The sequence below is a fragment of the Panulirus ornatus genome, chromosome 9 (assembly GCF_036320965.1).
Source record: "Panulirus ornatus isolate Po-2019 chromosome 9, ASM3632096v1, whole genome shotgun sequence".
NCBI lineage: Eukaryota > Metazoa > Arthropoda > Malacostraca > Decapoda > Palinuridae > Panulirus > Panulirus ornatus.
Window position 1 is genome coordinate 12,610,756 of NC_092232.1, and position 21,059 is coordinate 12,631,814.

Below are 21,059 nucleotides of genomic sequence, written 5' to 3' on the forward strand. Positions count from 1 at the left end.
ATATATATATAAAAATATATATATTATTCCTGGGGATAGGGGATTAAGAATACTTCCCACGTATTCCCTGCGTATCGTAGAAGGCGACTAAAAGGGGAAGGAGCGGGGGGCTGGAAATCCTCCCCTCTCATTTTCTTTTTAATTTTCCAAAAGAAGGAACCGAGGGGGCCAGGTGAGGATATTCCAAAAAAGGCCCAGTCCTCTGTTCCTAATGCTACCTCGCTAACGCGGGAAATGGCGAATAGTTTAAAAGAAAGAAATATATATATATATATATATATATATATATATGTATATATATATATATACAAATTATTCAGATGTTTCTAAACGTATATTGGCCAGTGTCATGAGATGTTTTGATATTCCACCTTCTGTAGCAGAGGGACATATAGTATGTGCATGACTGGTGAGGTAAGACAGTAGTATCAGGAAGTTTGTAGTCAGCCACTAAGCCTGCTTGTTTGTGCTTCTTTCCAATAGATCAGTATGTATAGGATAGTGATTAGCATTTTTAGATGTAGTTAGGAAATTTTAGGAGCTAGCTTACAATTTTTACCATGCATTTGATGCATATGTCCAACCCATTTTTCTGGACTGTTTAGACTGAAGTATAAAGAGAAACTGGTCTAGATTTAGCATTAGATGCATATTGTCAAACTTGTCTACTTATAAATATATATTGGTGCTATACATGAAAATATTTAATGAATCAGGTTTAGACAGCCCTTATCTAATGTACCCATATCATTTAGCTCTTAAACATAACCAGAACAAGTTAGCCCAGTCCCATCATAACTTACTATTAGCTCTATCTTTCTTTGCCTAGCTCTAATCTTACTGGGCCACAACTTGGTCCCATTAGTTATTATACATGATTCCCCATCACCCTTATCCCTGAGTAATCCCCCCACCCCCCTGGCATGTCCCCTACTAGCCCCGGATCATGGGTGTGGTTGGCCTATGTGGCCAGCGTATTGTGTGGTTGGGCGGTGTGGCGGGACTCTACATCCCCCCCACTCCTCCTTACGCTCACACCACCGCCACTACCACACCCACAATGGTAAGATGTTACCGCACTGTGCATGCTTGCAACCATCCTCATGTCAATGTGGTAGGACAGTTAGTTGCTTTAGTTACTTAATGCAAACCTTTATTTAATTATCTACTATGATGCGATGTTGTCATGAATTTTTGTGATCTTGATTTACAAGTAAACCAAAGAATTTGAGATTTTTTCCTTTGCTATCAATCAGGGTTTGCAGTCCAAAGCATATTAGAATTACTCTGTTTGTTTTATGCAGATTTGCTTGTTTATTTATTTCAGTATAAAGGAAGAAAGAAAAGGAATGAGTGAATGGGCCATTGTCCATTCGTATGTGCATGCATATATGTGTGTATGTACACATAAGTATATGTGTATGTTTATGTGTGATTACCTATTTACTTTTAATGATAACTTATTAATGCACTTGGGAAGGGAGCTTTATGTTCATGGGGCTCCATCTCCGTACCTTGTGCAACTTTCATACAGACTTGTGAATTACATGATGCTTTCTCCATTAATTTCACCTTTGCTTATCTTGTTTCATAAGTACATCACTCTGTCACTGAAGAATCATTTCTTTACATCCCTTTGTTATGTTTCTTCCATAATGTGAAAAACGAAAATTTTATCCTTTTTAATATGGAGTCAGTCTGAATTCAAAGAACTGGTCTTTGTTCATTTTGTTGAGATTTATAAATGTGTACATGATTATTATCTCATCCTTTCTTTTTCTATTTGTTGACAGAATAAGGATTTTCTTCTAGTCTTTGTAACTCATTTTACTCATTATTAGCACCATCACTGCATTCTGAAGTGAGAAGACCAAGCTACTGTAACATTTTCCCACTTGGGGTCAGGTATATACAGAACATATATTTCTGTACATTCCACAGTTCATTGACTTCATTCAATTTTGATTTTGACCAGATTATTGTTTACTTTCCCCTTATATGATTTTCCAGTGAAAAGTTTGACAGAATTTTAGCTCCATGGTCTAGTCTGTTTACCCTTTCTTGTCTTCATTACCATACATTTACATGGAAAAGTATTACTATCCATTTGTCTGACCACTTTTGCACTTTTACATCATTTTTCTCATTGTTTCTTTGTACCATCCCCATAATTTTGGCATCATCAGCAAACATATTTAGGTATAATTTCATCTGTGGTAAGTCATTTCATTGTTACCCAACACTGAATTCTTGCTCAACTCAAAAATTCTCCCCAGCATATTTTCTCTTTCTCTTCCCCTTTGACATACACTTGGAGGTGGAGGTGTAGTTTCTTTATTAGTCTTATATGAGGGACAGTTCGTGTTGTTGTAGCATTAGATTTACAAGATTGCAAAGTTGATGGACTTTAATTATCAGGCAACTTGTAATGGTTGCTCCCAAAGGTCTTGTTATAGGGGTGTTATTGAAGGGCTGTTGATGTTGTATGAAGGTTCTGCAACTGGCTATTAAGTGTAATGTGGTGTTTGAGATGGAACTGCAGTACAGGCAGAATGGGTTAAGAGAGTATTGAAGCTTGTGCTTTTATTGGTTGTTGAGCTGGTGGTAGCCACAGTTGAGTCATGAAAAATGAACTCGTTTTTGTGGAGAGTATAACTTCAAGATTGTTTTTATTGGGGCAAGGGGGATGATTTCCTGTATTTGGTTTGGTTATGGTCACTGGATGGGTTGGGTACCAAGGTGTTGTATATATGCTTGTGTGTGGTGATGTTTAGCAGTGAAGGGATATCGCTAAGGATGAGTGAGTAACATTATTTGGTAATGCATTTTATTTCTCTATGTTGGATAGAATGGTTAAGCATAAAATAGCTGGAGTTTAAGGCATGTTGTTGAATTACACCAAAGAACTTGGTATCCTCCATGCCCTAGTGTCTTAAAATGGGAGAATTTTTTATTTGTTATGTAGATGATTAATGCAAATACATTTGGTATAATTTTTGTAAAGTTCTGTGTTGTTGGTTGTCTGAAAGTTAGGGATGTTAATTTTACAAATTATGGGGCTCAGTTAAGGTTAGCATGATTTATTGTAGTACAGATGAAATTTTACATGCTTAGTGGTTGTTTTTATTGCGTTAAAGCTTTTAGTGAACTGAATTTGCTTGTCACCAGAACATTAATGTTGTTAATGTGTTGTGTGAATGTCATTTGTATTGAAACACCAAGAATGGTTGGGTATGCATTGAGTGGTAGCGATGGACTAAGTGTGTGATGTAGGTGTACAGTGAATTTGTGTCTGGTATTGGAAAAATAATGTATGGTATGTGTAGTTGTTGAAGCTTTCATACGTTATGTATGTGTGAGTCAGTGTTCTGTGATAGGGATGTAGTATTGAGTTGTGTTTTTGTATCTTCTTTATAGTCTTCATGATGTTGTTTGCTTTTTAACAGGACTAAGCTAATGAGAGATGGAAAATGAAAGTGAACCCCACTTCATTTTGAATGACTCATAGACTTAATCTTAGTATTAATCTGTGGTTTACCTACATTCTTCCCCAAAAGGCAGGATCATCTTTTGCTTCCCTAGTTATTATTGTTATCATTATTTTCATTATCATTAGTTATACTTTTTTTATTATACTTTGTCACTGTCTCCCGCGTTAGCAAGGTAGCGCAAGGAAACAGACGAAAAAATGGCCCAACCCACCCACATACACTTGTATATACATACACGTCCACACACGCACATATACATACCTATACATATTAATGTATACACTTATATACATACACAGACATATACATATATGCACATGTATATAATTCATACTCGCTGCATTTATTCATTTTTTTTTTTTTTGCCACTGTATTATTATTATTATTAATGATCATTGCTTCCTGCATCAGCGAGTTAGGGCCAGGAAAGAGACGAAAAACTACTCATCCACTCATACACGCATAGATATACATAAACGCCCATACACATACATGTACATACATATACATCTCAACAAAAACACACATACATACACATACACAGACATATACATATATACACATGTACATATTCATACTTGATTGCCTTCAATCTATTCCCGGCCACACCCCACCCAACGGGAAACAGCATCACTATCCCCCCCCCTGCTTCAGCGAGATAGCGCCAGGGTTACAAACAAAAAAGTTCACATTCATTCACGCTGTCTCTAGCTGTCATGAGTAATGCACCAAAACTATGGCTCCCTATCCACATCCAGGCCCTACAGACCTTTCCATGGTTTACCCCATACATTTCACATGCCCTTCCTTCCTTCTCTTGGTGCTTGCTTCATACGCCCTCATTCAGGCCATTGACAGCACATCCCCCTTTGTATACCTCATTACTCCAGTTCACACCTTTCACCTCCCTGTATGCTTAGGCCCCAGCCTTTCAAAATATTTTTCACCCCATGTTTCCATTTCCAATTTGGTTCCTACTATATCCTTTTCCTCTCCACTTCTGACATATGTATCCTCTTTGTCAGCCATATGTCTAAACAATTTCAGCACACCTTCAGCTTTCTCAATCATACTCTTCTTATATTATCACACCTAATTCTTATCCTATCATTAATCCCTCTATCAAACCACCTCAGACAAATATTGTCCTTAAACATTTCATTTTCAACTTATCTACCCCATCATTGAGACTATAATACCTTCAAACATACCCATTTTTTTGCCCTACCAGATAATGACTGTTTCCACACATTCCTCAATGTTTCAAGAAGCTTCACTCCCTCACCCAGTTTATAACTCAACCACTTTAATGGTTTGCTTATATTCACATTTACTATCACTTCCTTTTTTTTCGACTGCTTTCCCAAACTCAGTCACCAACATCTGCAGTTTTTTACTTGAATCTGCCACCAGTGCTGTCTCATCAGCAAACAATATCTCAGGCCCCTTCCCATCCATAAAGAAACAGCCATGGTAACATCACACCGTGCCACATACCCACCTTCACTTGGAACCACTTGCCCTTCGCTCTACCTTCTTGCACACACACACACACACACACACACACCTTGCATTCTTGATAAACACCTTTCTGCTTCTCGTAGCTTTCCTACCACTCTGTATGTTTCTTGAACCTTCCACGCGGCATCTCCATCAACCTTATCATATGCTTAAACAAAGACCCACATACCTTGCCAGTGCTACCGCATGGTTAAACTTGAGCATTACATGATCCTATAAAGCCTGCTTATCATCTTCCATACTCCCTGTATACTTATATATGTCCTTTTTAAATCAGATTTTCCCAGTCACCAGTCTTTTTTCAGTACATAACTCTACTATCTGCTTACCATTTCCATTCACATTACTGAGTACCCTATTCCCCTATTTGGAACCTCAACTGCCCCATTACTTAATTTAGTATTCAAATTACCCATCATTACATTTGATCTCTCACATTAGAGCTACTGACACACTCATTCACGTCCTCCCAAAACACTTGCCTCTCTTCGTCACCCTTGTCATGGCCAGTTGCATAAGCACTGATAATCACCCACCACTCAAAATCCACTTTTATTATCACCCATATCAGTCTGGAGCTCTCTATCACCCATATCGGTCTGGAGCTCTCTTACACTCCTTCACACATTCCCACATCTCTTTCAGCAGAAGTGCTACCCCTTCCTTTGCTCATTTCGTCACTCACGCTAACCCCTGACTTTACCCCTTGGACATTCCAAAATCATTCTACCTACTTACTCAAGCTTTTTTTTTTTTTTTCAATCAGAACCACAACACCCAGGCTCATATCCTTTAAAATACTACCTGTTTCTCTGTTCTTCTTATCCAGGTTGCTTCTAAATGCACCCTACATGAGCCTTCATAAACATTCTGTAAAGCAGACACCTAATCCACACATCCTCTACCACTTCTGATACCCCTTTGTTCCTCCTCATTCTGATACTTATGATGGCCATGGAGAAAGCCAAAGTGCCAAGGGAGTGGAAAAGGGGAAACATCATACCTGTCAATAAGAAAGGAGACAGGCTAGTCTCCTTGAGAAATCTGGTTTCTAAGGTACTAGAAAAAATAATCAGAAAGCAATGGGTGACTGTCTCCAGAGGAAAAATTACCCAAGTGAGAAACATGATTTCAGGAAAATAAGGTAATATGTAATGAACCTTGTAGATTAGCATGAGAGAGTGAGCCCTGTTTTAGACATAAAGGCTTTTTGTATCTGGACTGCCAGAGAACATTTAATACTGTACCCCATGTGTCATCTCAGTTATCTGGCAGAAATAACAGGGAGACAACATCTATGGATAGAATATTATCTTGGTGGAGGGGCACAGAGTATACATGTCAGAGCAGCCTACTCAGTATGGTCTGAGGTTGTCACTGGAATGGCTGCCAGCAGGCAAAGACCTGTGTCAGACCAAGCAGAGGTCTAATGCCCTAAAAAAAAGCCACAGGGTTTTGTTCTGTGACCATCATTGTTCTTGATTTATGCAAATAACTTGCCAGAAGGTATGGATTCCTACTTGAGTTTTTTGTTTGTGGATGACACAAAGGTCATAAGGAAAGTGAAAAGCAAGGAGGATTACATCAAGTTGGAGGGTGATGTAGACAAACTCTAAAGTTGGCCTGATAAATGGTTAATTAAGTTCAACCTGAGTAAATGTAAAGTACTGAGGATGAGTCACAGTGTAAAGAGGTTTTATTATTAATGTTATTTAGCAGAAAGTAAACTGCAAGAATCTGCATGAAAGAAAAACTTGGAAGTTGACATTGTCCATAACCTGTTGCTAGAGTCCCACATTAGAATGATGAAGAAGAATTGTCTGCTAACAAATATTAGATTTGCATCCAAGTGTATAGGTAAGGAAATGTTCAGGAAGGTATGTGCACATCATACATTAGGCAAAAGGTAGAATATACTTCTCAAGTTTGGTCACGACACCTAAAGAAGCAAAAAGAACTAATAGAGAAGGCCCAGAGGAGGACAACAAAGATGGTACCAGAATTAAGAGAGCTGAGTTACAGGGAAATGTTTGAGGCCTCAAATTTGCTCATCATGGAAAAAATGAGTGAGGGGTGACTTGATTACAACTCTTGAATTTGTAAAGTATCGTGGTGATGTAGATGGTGTACACATCTTTGAAATATGCAGGGTTAGAACATCCAGAATTCATAACACAAATTTAAAGCAACAGCTTATGAGAAAGGATATAAAGAAGTAATTTTGTAGTATGAGCTATATATGAATGGAATGAACTGAATAAGAATATATTTATTTTGGGCAAAGACATGTATGATAGAATAGAATGATTTAAGAGATTGGGCTTCTCAAGTGTAAAACCCCCTCCATATGCATTGCAAATAGGAAATAATACACAACCTTTCCAATTATCTATTCCTGTGTTTTACAAACCACACGCAGCAGAGATAGTGGTCTGTTGCTTTGTACAATTTCCTGATCTCCTTTTGTAAAGGTAGATATAAGAATGGTCTTTTCCACTTCCTTGGCACTGTACCTTCTTCTAATGATTTTTTAACAATATTCAAAGAAGCCTTCAGCACATATATAGAGACTTTATCAGGACCATATTTCAGTCAAGTCTCTAATTCTCTGCTATGTCTATTCTAACAAATTTAATGCTTTCCATGTCCTTTATCCCATTCCATCTCACTGGTGTTGAAGCAGTAGTATCATCCACTGTGAATACATTCCTGAACATGTAATTCAATTTTTTGCATGTCACAAAAGTTCTGGGTGTTTGTACAGGAAAATTCCCTTATCACAGTGTCACTGGGTGCACCAGAATCAGAGGGGCTGATACATTATCATGACTAGGTTATTTGATAAAATGGAAATTGAAAAAATTAGATTTGATACACCATTTGGTAAAGTTATCCTATTATGCTTGAGTTTATTTACATGGTTGATAATGACATGTAAAGGAAATCAGAAATAAAACTAAATTGAAAGAGGTGTAATCATGGAAACTGCACAAAGATGAAAAGTTTCTTTGAGAATGATGGATTATGATATGGCGTTCCATCAAAGTATAGACCATTGTTATGGAAAATTCTATGAAATTTACAATGAACAGGTTAAAACATTGGTATATTTGCCGGTAAACATTTAGGGAAAATTCAAAAAGAGAGAAATATGGTTAAATGAATGATGTCTGAAGGTAAAAGGGTCAATGATGAAACTTTTCAGTGTTAACATAAAAAGCAAAACTAAGTGCTTCTGCATGGTATATTCACCCGTTAAACAAATGGAAATAAGTTAGAGAGAATTTTGAAGCATTTCACAGCAAAATTGATGGGCTGGAGCATATGTGCTATCATGAGAGGTTGAAAGAGTTCAGTTTGTAAAGCCCAGAAAGAGGGGAGAGATACACAATGATGCATGGCAGCAGGTGGGAAGCATCAAGAGAAGAAAGTCATGGATTTAAGAGCAAATCAGAAATGACAGAAAAGAATGGAGTAACACCTGAGAACATACCAAGAATATTTTTTCCTTTTCTTTCATACTTGTTTGCCATATCTCACGTAAGCAAGTTAGTACCAGGAATAGACAAAGAAAGGCTTCATTTGCTTGTATCCATTCTCAAGCTGTCATGTGTACTGTGCCAAAGTCACAGCCTCCTATCACATGCCCTAAAGATCTTTCCATGGTTCCCCTCCCCTGCTTTTTCATATGCTTTAGTTTGGTCCATTCACAGCATGTCCCCCAATGTATACCACATTGCTCAAATTCTCTCTATCCTGTGCATGCTTTTCAGGCAAGAGTATATGAAAATATGGCAAAAAGGTTAAATATTATCCAATGAAATACCAGAAATGTGAAATATATGAGGAGCAACAACATATATCTTCATGGTGTTGCAAATAGCATTGCTGGCTGTAAATGTGATTTCTGCAGTTGAGCACATAAGTTCATATCCTGGTGATAGTAGTTGGTTCACAGTCAACCCAGCCGTTCATCCTCCCCAAGGGGCTGGTCACTAGATAATGACTTTCTAGAGCATGCTTGCTACGTAAGGGTTAAGAACGGAGGTCAGAAATTGCACTGGACTAGAGTGGTGTCCCTGAGTATGGTCTGCAAAACATTATTAAAGAGAATCAGAAAGCAAATGGATGATTATTTGTACAGGCAATATTACCTGAGTTAGAAAAAACATGGGTTTAGGAAAATGAGTCATCCTCTTAGAATTTTATAAGAATGTGAGATCTGTTTTAGACATAAATGGTTGATGGATGGATTTTGTGAGAAGGTTTTTAATACTTTATCACATTTGAGGCTGGTAAAGAAGTTGGATTTTCAGGCAGTATAAAAGAATTTTTTGGTGGATAGGAAAATATCTTGATGAAAGAGAACGTAGGATGCATGTCAGAGGAACTTTTTGAAATGGGTTGGGATTGCCAGTGTCATGTTGCAGAACAGCCCGTTGGGACAGTTGCTATCCTTGATCTTTACGGATGATATGCCTGAGGGACTTGATATATACCTGAATGTTTATGAAGATGATACTAAGGCCATGAGAGGACTGAGGAACAATTAGATTTGCACTAGCTCACAAAGGGACTGCTGCTACATCATGATTGCTGTGTGTGGCTGTTAGGAACTCAAGGGTAGGCTGTTTTGATAACTGTTTCTTTCCTAACACCTCAGAGTTTTTGAACAATCCACCTTCTCATATCTTTCCCAATAACTATGACCTGGCACTTTTTAAAAGAAAGGTTATTCACATCTTCCAAAATTCATAAAAGGTTTTCCTTGTATCTTCTTTTTCCCATTCATTAACCTCTTTATATTTTAATGAATGCTTGGCCTTGATGTGGACTTTTGTCCATGACTGGAGCTTCCAATGTGAAAACCAATAGTTCCAAGGGTTGGTATGATACATGGCCGATGAAGTTCACCTAAGTAAATGTGAAATACTGAAGATGAGACACAGTGCAGAAGACCTCAGTGTGAATAGAAATTAGTATGCAGCAAGTTACATATGTGGGTTTATATGTGAGAGGAAGTTGGGGTCAATATTTTACTAGTGTGTCATGAGAACATCATATTAGGATTCTTAAGAAGGCAGACTATCTGCTGGTCAGAATTTCCATCTGCATGGAAGTACATGGATGAGATCTTCAACAAGCTGTTTGCTACATAGACGTAGATCAGTTTATACTTTTCAGCTTTACTCATCTTAGTTAAAGAAATATGAATAACTAATAGAGAAGGTCCATAAAAGGCAACACTGATGTTACTTGAAATAAGAGACAAATTATGGAGAAAACCATAGATTTATCTACCATAGAAAAGAAAGTAAGAGGAGAATTAATCCTACCCTTCACATTCCTAAACCAATTTTATGATGAATTGGTTAGGTTCTTTTTGAGATGGGAAAACAGAATAAGCCAAGGCCACACAAAAAATGAAGCAATAAGAAAATAATTAGAAATGATGAGGGTGTTTGGATGAACTAAGTGGTTTAGAAAGATAGAAGTCTGGTAGTACTTTTCTGATATCGGAGATTTAGATGAATGGAATGAGCTAAATGATGAAATTGTGAATGGAAACACCATACAGAAGTTTGAAGAGTTTTGTGACTTGAGAAATTATAAAAGCATTTATGGCTATTTCTTTATACTGTTCAGGTAGAAATAGGCACTGACAGTATGAGTGAATGCTTACTTGGACACAATGTTTAGAAAAAATTTACATCATCTATTAGACTCAGTTTCAAGTACACATCACCAGTTTCATCACATTACTTGAAAGAAAATCCAGCAACAGACTGCAAAGATTGTGATTTTCAAGGAAAGGGGTTTGATCAGAAGGAAAGGATAGCAACCATGGAAGTCCCTGTACTGACAGAGAGGAAGAAGGGAGATGACTAGTGATGGAACGTAAGCAGAAAATAAGAAGGAAACAAGTTAGAAAAGACTTGAAGACATAATTCTTTGTGAAAAGAGAGCTGGGTGAATGGAACATTTTAGATAAGAAACGAGAAGTGCTGTGGAAAATGAAAATACCATGTTCAAGAAAGTTGAAAACTTGGGACCTCATTAATGTAGAGCATCTTATCCATACTGTTCAGATAGATAATTTCAAACAGGTAATCACATATCTGCAGCAGTGCCTATTTATTTGAATTTCACCCCTTAAGCAGGCATTTGATATTCCCATGCTTTCTGAAAAAAGGGTGTTTTGCGTATAAAGGAAAGATAATTTTTCTCTTATGAAGTGAGAGCATATTATGTAAGATTAACAACATAATTTGAATCAAGTGAAATAGGCCTCAGCTTTCCCATGGAGGAATGCCAGAAATGAAAATGTTTAGGTGGTATTGAATTGCTGAGATAGCACTATGCACTACACAGTCTGATGGTGACATCTTGATTATATCTGCTCCTTCAAATAGTGTTTTATTATACTTGTTTTTTTATTATCAGTATCAAATAGATTTTAATCATCTATTAGGTTATCAGTTGGATTGCTAGACTCCTTATTGCTACGTTACTGAGCAAATACCATTAGATGTCTTCTACACTATGCAGATCATAGTAACATCCTCTCCACACCATGGCTAAAAGGTAACTGAAGAACTCGTGTTAAGTTGTTGTATAAGGAAGTTATAGGCATCTCTTGCCACCGTTGTATAAGGAAGTTATAGGCATCTCTTGCCACCACTGCATATCAGCAGAAATTCTGTTTTTGGCATGAAAAAACAAATTCATCCATTCTAGGTCCCCATTATAAGGCAAAATAGATCTGCTTGAGGTCTGGATAGGAGGTTAATTGTTGTAGAGTTAATCATATTAAATCTGTTTTGTGTCCATTAAGATTTCCTTCTGTTTACATCCATGTGTAGAGCATCCCCTCCATGATGTTCAAATAGGTAATGAAGAATAAGTAAACACGTATGTATATTATCATTATTGTATTACTATTGTTATACAAACCTAGGACCCATTTTATGTCCCTTGCAGCTTTGAGGTGGCACCCTGGTCATGAACAAAGAAATGCTGGACTCCTTTAGAGTAAGAAAGTTCTTGAAAAGACTGTACTCTTTACCATCCAGTGGCAGAGATCATGCCTTTGCTGATGGTGCCTTGTTGTGTGATCCTTCGTAGGCATGCCTCTGCTGTTGGTGCCTTGTTGTGTGGTCCTTAGTAGGCAGAGTCCAGTAATACCTCACATATGTATAGCATATGTATAACTTATTTGTGTCTGTTATTTTTATTATTAAATTCACTGTGTGTCAGTGTTGTTTCCCTTAAGCCTGTAACCATGGTACTATTAAGTCAGTTAAGCAGTAAGGTAGAATGGTTTAATCTTGCACCTCACACACTCTGAAGATTATCATATTCAGATAATGACCCCAGGAAACAGAAATCATATTCAAAATTTTCTCTGTACATTATTTATTACTCAGATTATGTTTCACACTTAATCAAAAGATAATAAATATGATTTGGATGAAGCAAAAGTTGATGTGAATTGCACTACAGATGAAACACTCATAAAGATACCCTTATTGCTAGCAGTGTGACATTTCAGTTGGCTCTCACATCAGAAAAGTCACATAACATTTCAGGAAGTTCTTTTCTACTTATAAGATTCTAGATTTTATTTCTTATAATGCTAGAATTTTAATGGATGAGAATATAAGAGAATATAATTATAAAATGAAACAATATGGTGGTGAGAAACTGCAAAAGCTGGTGTCTGAGTTAGGGAGAGTATATCTGAAAGAACATTTGACAGTTGATATACATGAAAGTGAGATGATGAGATTTATGGTGGTGGTGGTGGTGGTGGGGGAGGGACAGGTTGGTTTTAGTGTTGATATGAATGGGGAGAACCTAGAGGAAGTGGAGTGTTGTAGATACCTAAGGGTGTATTTAGCAGCAGATGGAACTGTGGGAGCTGAAGTGAACCGTAGATACCTCCTGAGTGCATTAAGGAGTGTGTGGAAGGGAAAGTTAGTGTCCACAGGGGCTAAGGTGGGTATGTTTGATGATATAGTTGTTCAGATAGTGCTGTATGGGTATTAGTCTTGGGCCCTAAATGCAAAAGAATGGAACAGGGTTGATGTTTTGGAAGGGAAATGCCTTTCAACAATGTGTGGCGTGCATAGAATGACAGTCTTAGAGAGAGGTATGGAAATAAGGATATAATTGAGAGGTAAACAGGGTTTGCTGAAATGGTTTAGACCAATGGAGAGGATGCACAAAGAGAAACTGACTTTGAGGATACATGCATGAAAAGTGGAGGGAGCAAGTGGGAGGGGTCGACCAATTAGGAGGTGGAAGGTTGGAGTGAAAGAGGGTTTGATTAACTTGGGCCTCAATATGCAGGAGCATGAGAACTGTACATGGGATTGAAAGAATTGGGGTGATTTGCTGTCAGTGAGTTGAACAAAAGAAAATGAATGGGTCAGTGAAAACAAACTATAGAATAGTTGTCAGGGCTTAGCAGTGGAAAGAGGTCTCCTATTTGTGTGCATTACCCTTGACGATGCACAGTTGATGTGAGTAAGTAAGGTTGTTCTTCATCGCTTTGCACCACCTTCTTAATATAGGTAATGGTGAACAAGTATGAGAAAAAGGAAAGCAAGAGAATATTCACATAAGTGAAACTTAGACTTAAGATTGGCTCTTGGGGCAAAGAATGTTGAGAGTGGCTGTATGATAATAGAAATTAGTTTAGATTAACCCTTACTACTCATTAGAGTGTACTGCTTATCTTAAAGACTAGAACAAAAACTATTGTATCAGTAGAAATTAATGAATACTCTGAAGGATCTCATAACATATGGGGCTGTATTATTTGATTGCGCCATGCCTTGCATTAGTATGAAGTCACTACCACATACTGTATGAAAAATAACCCAAATGAATGTTTTGGACCCTTACAGCTGGAGTGCTTGAAACTTGTCTGATGATACATTATCTTGGTTACCAAGAGGATGTTTAAAAACTAAGATGGAGTTTTGTGACATTATTGTCCAAAAGAATTTTTTGTCAGAAGTTGGTATATATTACTTAAATGATTTGGCAGCACATTCTTTGACATTAAGCGGCTAAGATGCATCCCATCCTCCACACGGGACCACAGTATTGTGACTGGCTTATGATTCAATTTTTTATATATTTCTTAAAAGTGTGGAGAGCTAAATTCCCTGGAGATGCCTAACAATTCTAAACCCATTTTTCAGCAGTTTACTGTCAGTAAGCAATTTATTTACATCAGACACAAAACTGTCACACCAATGTGCATCGTTGGTTAACAGAACTTTTTTCCTCCTTTAAACATAGGGCGATACGTTGTGTTCCTTTGTCTTATGGGAATTAATGTGGCAGTTGATTCATCTGAGATTGATTTATTTTGAATGCTAGTAGTGTTTCACTGGTATATTTAAGCTGTTTTCTTTGTACAGTAGTAGCTTCTTCTACAATACATTTTGTAATCTGCATCAGAAAATGAGCAACTACTGTACGTACATGGGATCTCTCTCTCTCTCTCTCTCTCTCTCTTATTTATATTTATTTATTATACTTAGTCGCGGTCTCCTGCATTAGCGAGGTAGCACAAGGAAACAGACAAAACAATGGCCCAACTCACCCACATACACATGTATATACACACATGCACATATACATACCCATACATTTCAGTGTATACATGCATATACATACACAGACATATACATATATACAAATGTACATATCCATACTTGCTGCCTTCTTCCATTCCCGTCGCCAACCCACCACTCATGAAATGGCACCCCCTTCCCCCCCTGCATGCACATGAGGTAGCACTAGGAAAAGACAACATAGGCCACATTTGTTCACACTCAGTCTCTAGCTGTTATGTGTAATGCACCGAAACCACAGCTCCCTTTCCACATCCAGGCCCCACAAAACTTTCCATGGTTTACCCCAGACGCTTCACATGCCCTGGTTCAATCCATTGACAGCACATCGACTCCGGTATACCACATCGTTCCAATGCACTGTATTCCTTGCATGCCTTCCACCCTCTTGTATGTTCAGATTCCGATCGCTCAAAATCTTTTTCACTACATCCTCCCACCTCCAGTTTGGTCTCCCACTTCTCCTCGTTCCCTCCACCTCTGACACATTTATCCTCTTTGTCAATCTTTCCCCACTCTCTCTCCCCTTTTAGTCACCTTCTAGAACACACAGTGAATACATGGGAAGTATATATATATATATATATATATATATATATATATTTTTGCTTTCCAAGATAATGTTCTCGGCTTCCACACGTTTTTCAACGCTCCCAGAACTTTCGCCCCCTCCCCCACCCTATGATTCACTTCTGCTTCCATGGTTCCATCTGCTGCCAAATTCACTCCCAGATATCTAAAACACTTCACTTCCTCCAGTTTTTCTCCATTCAAACTTACCTCCCAGTTGACTTGTCCCTCAAACCTGCTGTACCTAATAACCTTGCTCTTATTCACATTTACTCTCAGCCTTCTTCTTTCACACACTTTACCAAACTCAGTCACCAGCTTCTGCAGTTTCTCACTCGAATCAGCCACCAGTGCTGTATCATCAGCGAACAACAAATGACTCACTTCCCAAGCTCTCTCATCCACAACAGACTGCATACTTGCCCCTCTTTCCAAAACTCTTGCATTCACCTCTCTAACAACCCCATCCATAAACAAATTAACAACCATGGAGACATCACACACCCCTGCCACAAACCTACATTCGCTGAGAACCAATCACTTTCCTCTCTTCCTACTCGTACACATGTCTTACATCCTCGATAAAAACTTTTCACTGCTTCCAACAACTTACCTCCCACACCATATATTCTTAATACTTTCCACAGAGCATCTCTATCAACTCTTATCATATATGCCTTCTCCAGATCCATGAATTCTACATACAAATCCATTTGCTTTTCTAAGTATTTCTCACATACATTTTTCAAAGCAAACACTTGATTCACACATACTCTACCACTTCTGAAACCACACTGCTCTTCCCCAATCTGATACTCTGTACATGCCTTCATCCTCTCAATCAATACCCTCCCATATAATTTCCCAGGAATACTCAACAAACATATACCTCTGTAATTTGAGCACTCACTCTTATCCCCTTTGCCTTTGAACAATGGCACTATGCAAGCATTCCGCCAGTCCTCAGGTACCTCACCATGAGTCATACATACATTAAATATCCTTACCAACCAGTCAACAGTCACCTGTTTTAATAAATTCCACTGCAATACCATCCAAACCCGCTGCCTTGCCGGCTTTCATCTTCTGCAAAGCTTTTACTGCCTCTTCTCTGTTTACCAAATCATTGTCCCTAACCCTCTCACTTTGCACACCATTTCGACCAAAACACCCTATATATGCCACTCTATTATCAAACACATTCAACAAACCTTCAAAATACTCACTTCATCTCCTTCTCACATCACCGCTACTTGTTATCACCTTCCCATTAGCCACCTTCATTGATGTTCCCATTTGTTCCCTTGTCTTATGCACTTTATTTACCTCCTTCCAAAACATCTTTTATTCTCCCTAAAATTCAGTGATACTCTCTCACCCCAACTCTCATTTGCCCTCTTTTTCGCCTCTTGCACCTTTCCCTTGACCTCCTGCCTCTTTCTTCTATACATTTCCCAGTCATTTGCATTTTTCCCTGCAAAAATTGTCCAAATGCCTCTCTCTTCTCTCACTAATAATCTTACTATTTCATCCCACCACTCACTACCCTTTCTAATCTGCCCACCTCCCATGCTTCTCATGCTACAAGCATCTTCTGTGCAAGCCATCACTGCTTCCCTAAATACATCCCATTCATCCCCCACTCCCCTTACGTCCTTTGTTCTCACCTTTTTCCATTCTGTACTCAGTCTCTCCTGTTACTTCCTCACAGAAGTCTCCTTCCCAAGCTCACTTACTCTAACCACTCTCTTCACCCCAACATTCTCTCTTCTTTTCTGAAAACCTCTATAAATCTTCACCTTTGCCTCCACAAGATGATGATCAGACATCCCTCCAGTTGCCCCTCTCAGCATATTAACATCCAAAAGTCTCTCTTTCGCATGCCTATCAATTAACATGTAATCCAATAATGCTCTCTGGCCATATCTCCTACTTACATATGTATACTTATTTATATCTCTCTTTTTAAACCAGGTATTCCCAACCACCAGTCCTTTTTCAGTACATAAATCTACAAGCTCTTCACCATTTCCATTTACAACACTGAACACCCCATGTGCACCAATTATTCCCTCAACTGCCACATTACTCACCTTAGCATTCAAATCACCCATCACTATAACCCAGTCTCGTGCATCAAAACTACTAACACACTCACTCAGCTGCTCCCAAAACACTTGCCTCTCATGATCTTTCTTCTCATGCCTAATTGCATATGCACCAATAATCACCCATCTCTTTCCATCCACTTTCAGTTTTACCCATATCAATCTAGAGTTTACTTTCTTACACTCTATCACATACTCCCACCACTCCTGTTTCAGGAGTAGTGCTACTCCTTCCCTTGCTCTTGTCCTAACGTGGGAGACAGCGACAAAGCAAAATAAATGAATAAATAAATGTGTATATATATATGTTATTATTATTACTATTGTTATTATTATACTTTGCCGCTGTCTCACGCGTTAGCAAGGTAGCGCAAGGAAACAGACAAAAGAAGGGCCCAACCCACTCACATACACATTCATATACATACACATCCACACATGCACATATACATACCTATACATCTCAACGTATATATATATATACTAACACAGACATATACATATATACACATGTACATAATTCATACTGTCTGCCCTTATTCATTCCCGTCGCCACCCCGCCACACATGAAATGACAACCCCCTCCCCCGTATGTGCGTGAGGTAGCGCTAGGAAAAGACAACAAAGGCCACATTCGCTCACACTCAGTCTCTATCTGTCATGTATGATGTACCGAAACCGCAGCTCCCTTTCCACATCCAGGCCCTACAAAACTTTCCATGATTTACTTCAGACGCTTCAAATGCCCTGGTTCAATCCATTGACAGCACGTCGACCCTGGTATACCACATCGTTCCAATTCACTATTCCTTGCACGCCTTTCACCCTCCTGCTTGTTCAGGCCCCTATCAGTCAAAGTCTTTTTCACTTCATCTTTCCACCTCCAGTTTGGTCTCCCACTTCTCCTCGTTCCCTCCACCTCTGACACATATATCCTCTTTGTCAATCTTTCCTCACTCATTCTCTCCATGTGACCAAACCATTTTAAAACACTCTCTTCTGCTCTCTCAACCACACTCTTTTTATTACTACGCGTCTCTCTTACCCTTTAATTACTTAGTCGACCAAACCACCTCACACCACATATTGTCCTCAGACATCTCATTTCCAGCACATCCACCCTCCTCCGCACTTCTCCATCTATAGCCCACATCTCGCAACCATATAACGTTGGAACCACTATTCCTTTAAACATACCCATTTTTGCTTTCCAAGATAACGTTCTCGACTTCCACACATTTTTTAACGCTCCCAGAACTTTCACCCCCTCCCCCACCCTATGATTCACTTCCGCTTCCATGGTTCCATCCACTGCCAGATTCACTCCCAGATATCTAAAACACTTCACTTCCTCCAGTTGTTCTCCATTCAAACTTACCTCCCAATTGACTTGTCCCTCAACCCTACTGTACCTAATAACCTTGCTCTTATTCACATTTACTCTCAGCTTTCTTCTTTCACACTGGAGGAAGTGGAATGTTTTATGTATCTATGAGTGGATTTGGCAGTGGATGGAACCATGGAAGCGGAAGTGAGTCACAGGGTGGGGGAAGGGGCGAAGGTTCTGAGGGCGTCGAAGAATGTGTGGAAGGCAAGGACATTATCTCGGAAAGCAAAAATGGGTTTGTTTGAAGGAATAGTGGTTTGAACAATGTTACATGGTTGTGAGGCATGGGCGATAGATAGGGTTGTGCAGAGGAGGGTAGATGTGTTGGTTATAGGGTTGTGCAGAGGAGGGTAGATGTGTTGGAAATGAGATGTTTGAGGACAATATATGGTGTAAGGTGGTTTGATCGAGCAAGTAATGAAAGGGTAAGAGAGATGTGTGGTAGTAAGACTGTGGTTAGAGAGCAGAAGAGGGTGTATTGAAATGGTTTGGTCACATGGAGAGAATGAGTGAGGAAAGATTGACAAAGAGGATATATGTGTCAGAGGTGGAGGGAACAAGGAGAAGCAGGAGACCAAATTGGAGGTGGAAGGATGGATTGAAAAAGATTTTGTTCATTCAGGGCCTGAACATACAGTAGGGTGAAAGGCGTGCAAGGAATAGTGAATTGGAACGATGTAGTATATCGGGTTTGACGTGTTGTCGATGGATTGAACCAGGGCATGTGAAGCATCTGGGGTAAACCATGGAAAGTTTTGTGGGGCCTGGATGTGGAAAGGGAGCTGTGGTTTCAGTGCATTACACATGACAGCTAGAGTATGAGTGTGGACGAATGTGGCCTTTGTTATGTCCTTTCTTAGTGCTACCTCATGTGCATGCGGGGGAGGGGGGGTGTCATTTTCATGTATGGTGGGGTGGTGGCAGGAATGGATGAAGGCAGCATGTATGAATGTGTGTATGTGTATATATGTATATGTCTGTGTATGTATATGTACGTATACATTGAAATGTATAGGTATGTATATGTGCGTTTGTGGACGTTTATGTATATACATGTGTATGTGGGTGGGTTGGGCCATTCTTTCGTCTGTTTCCTTGCACTACCTCGCTAACGCGGGAGACCGACAAAGTATTATGAATAAATAAAAAAGATACATGTGTATGATGGATTGCTAGGGTAAGAAGTTGTACATTCATTCCAACCTAATATCCCAAATGCCATGTGATACAGACAGTAAACATTTGAAATTCCAGTTAAACATTAATATTAAAGCATTAATGGAACATCAGTCCTAAAAGATAAACATTGACCATAGGACGGTGATGAACAATTTGCATCTCTCTGATATTTTAGATTTGCACAGGAAAGTTATAGTACCTAGTTATATTGATATCATAGACCAAGTGGCTCTGGAGAATTTATATGTGAAAGCTTTGTGCAGTAAGTAAAGAATTGCATGAAAACATCTCATAGTATGTTTTATTTTGTATAATTATCGTTGGACCAATTTCTATGAAAGAGTCCTTTTGTTTCCCATTTCCAGGACCTTTTTCTAAAGGCTCCTGCAGCCTTAGGCTCCACTACATTCAGTTGCAGGGAAATGTAGACTCCTTTGGAGTGAGTTCTTTGACAAGACTGTACTCCCAATGATACAGCCTCACCGAAGGTGACTTTTTACTCGCAGTGTTACATCAAGCAGGCAGAGTCTGTTGACATCTATTTTGTAGTGTCCTAGTGTTACATATGAGTTGCAATATCAGAAGCCTGGACTTTATAACCGGGTGAGTAATGAAGTTGAATGTTTCTCTAATACAGTACTAGAAAATTTGTGATGTAGTACTAAATACTTAGAAGTTAAAATATTCTTTGTGAGAATATGCCTATAATGCTTTACAGCTCACTAGATTCGATTTTATTTATAAGATTTTCATATAGATGATAATTTGTAAACCTCGTTGAAGATAGGTAAAGATACTATTTTGCATATGTAAAAGTTTTGTATATATATATTTTTTTTTCATACTATTCACCATTTCCTGCATTAGCAAGGTAGCATTAAGAACAGAGGACGGAGCCTTTGAGGGAATATCCTCTCTTGGCCCCCCTCCCATTTATAGTTCTCCAAAAGAGGGAACAGAAAAGGAGGCCAGGTAAGGATATTCCATCTGAGGCTCAGTCCTCTGTTTTTAACACTACCTTGCTAATGTGGGAAGTGGCAAATGTGTATAAAAGAGAAAAAAAAAAAAAATTATATATATAAATTATATATATTTATATATATAAAAATTATATTTAATGTATGTATGACTCATGGTGAGGTGCCTGAGGATT

The 21,059-nt window shown here is 38.6% G+C and overlaps 1 protein-coding gene across 6 annotated transcripts in view; it reads left to right on the forward strand.

The window, feature by feature from the left end:
- Positions 1-21,059, forward strand: part of LOC139750214 (adenylate cyclase type 1-like) — an 836,862-nt gene that overhangs the window by 731,175 nt on the left and 84,628 nt on the right. For 4 of the 6 annotated variants that reach the window (XM_071664687.1, XM_071664693.1, XM_071664689.1 and 1 more), the window contains one exon: positions 938-1,063. The exons of the other annotated variants lie outside the window; for them this stretch is intronic. In XM_071664687.1, the coding sequence (XP_071520788.1) occupies positions 938-1,063 (126 nt within the window). The remainder of the gene's footprint in view (positions 1-937; positions 1,064-21,059) is intronic. 6 annotated transcript variants of the gene reach the window in all.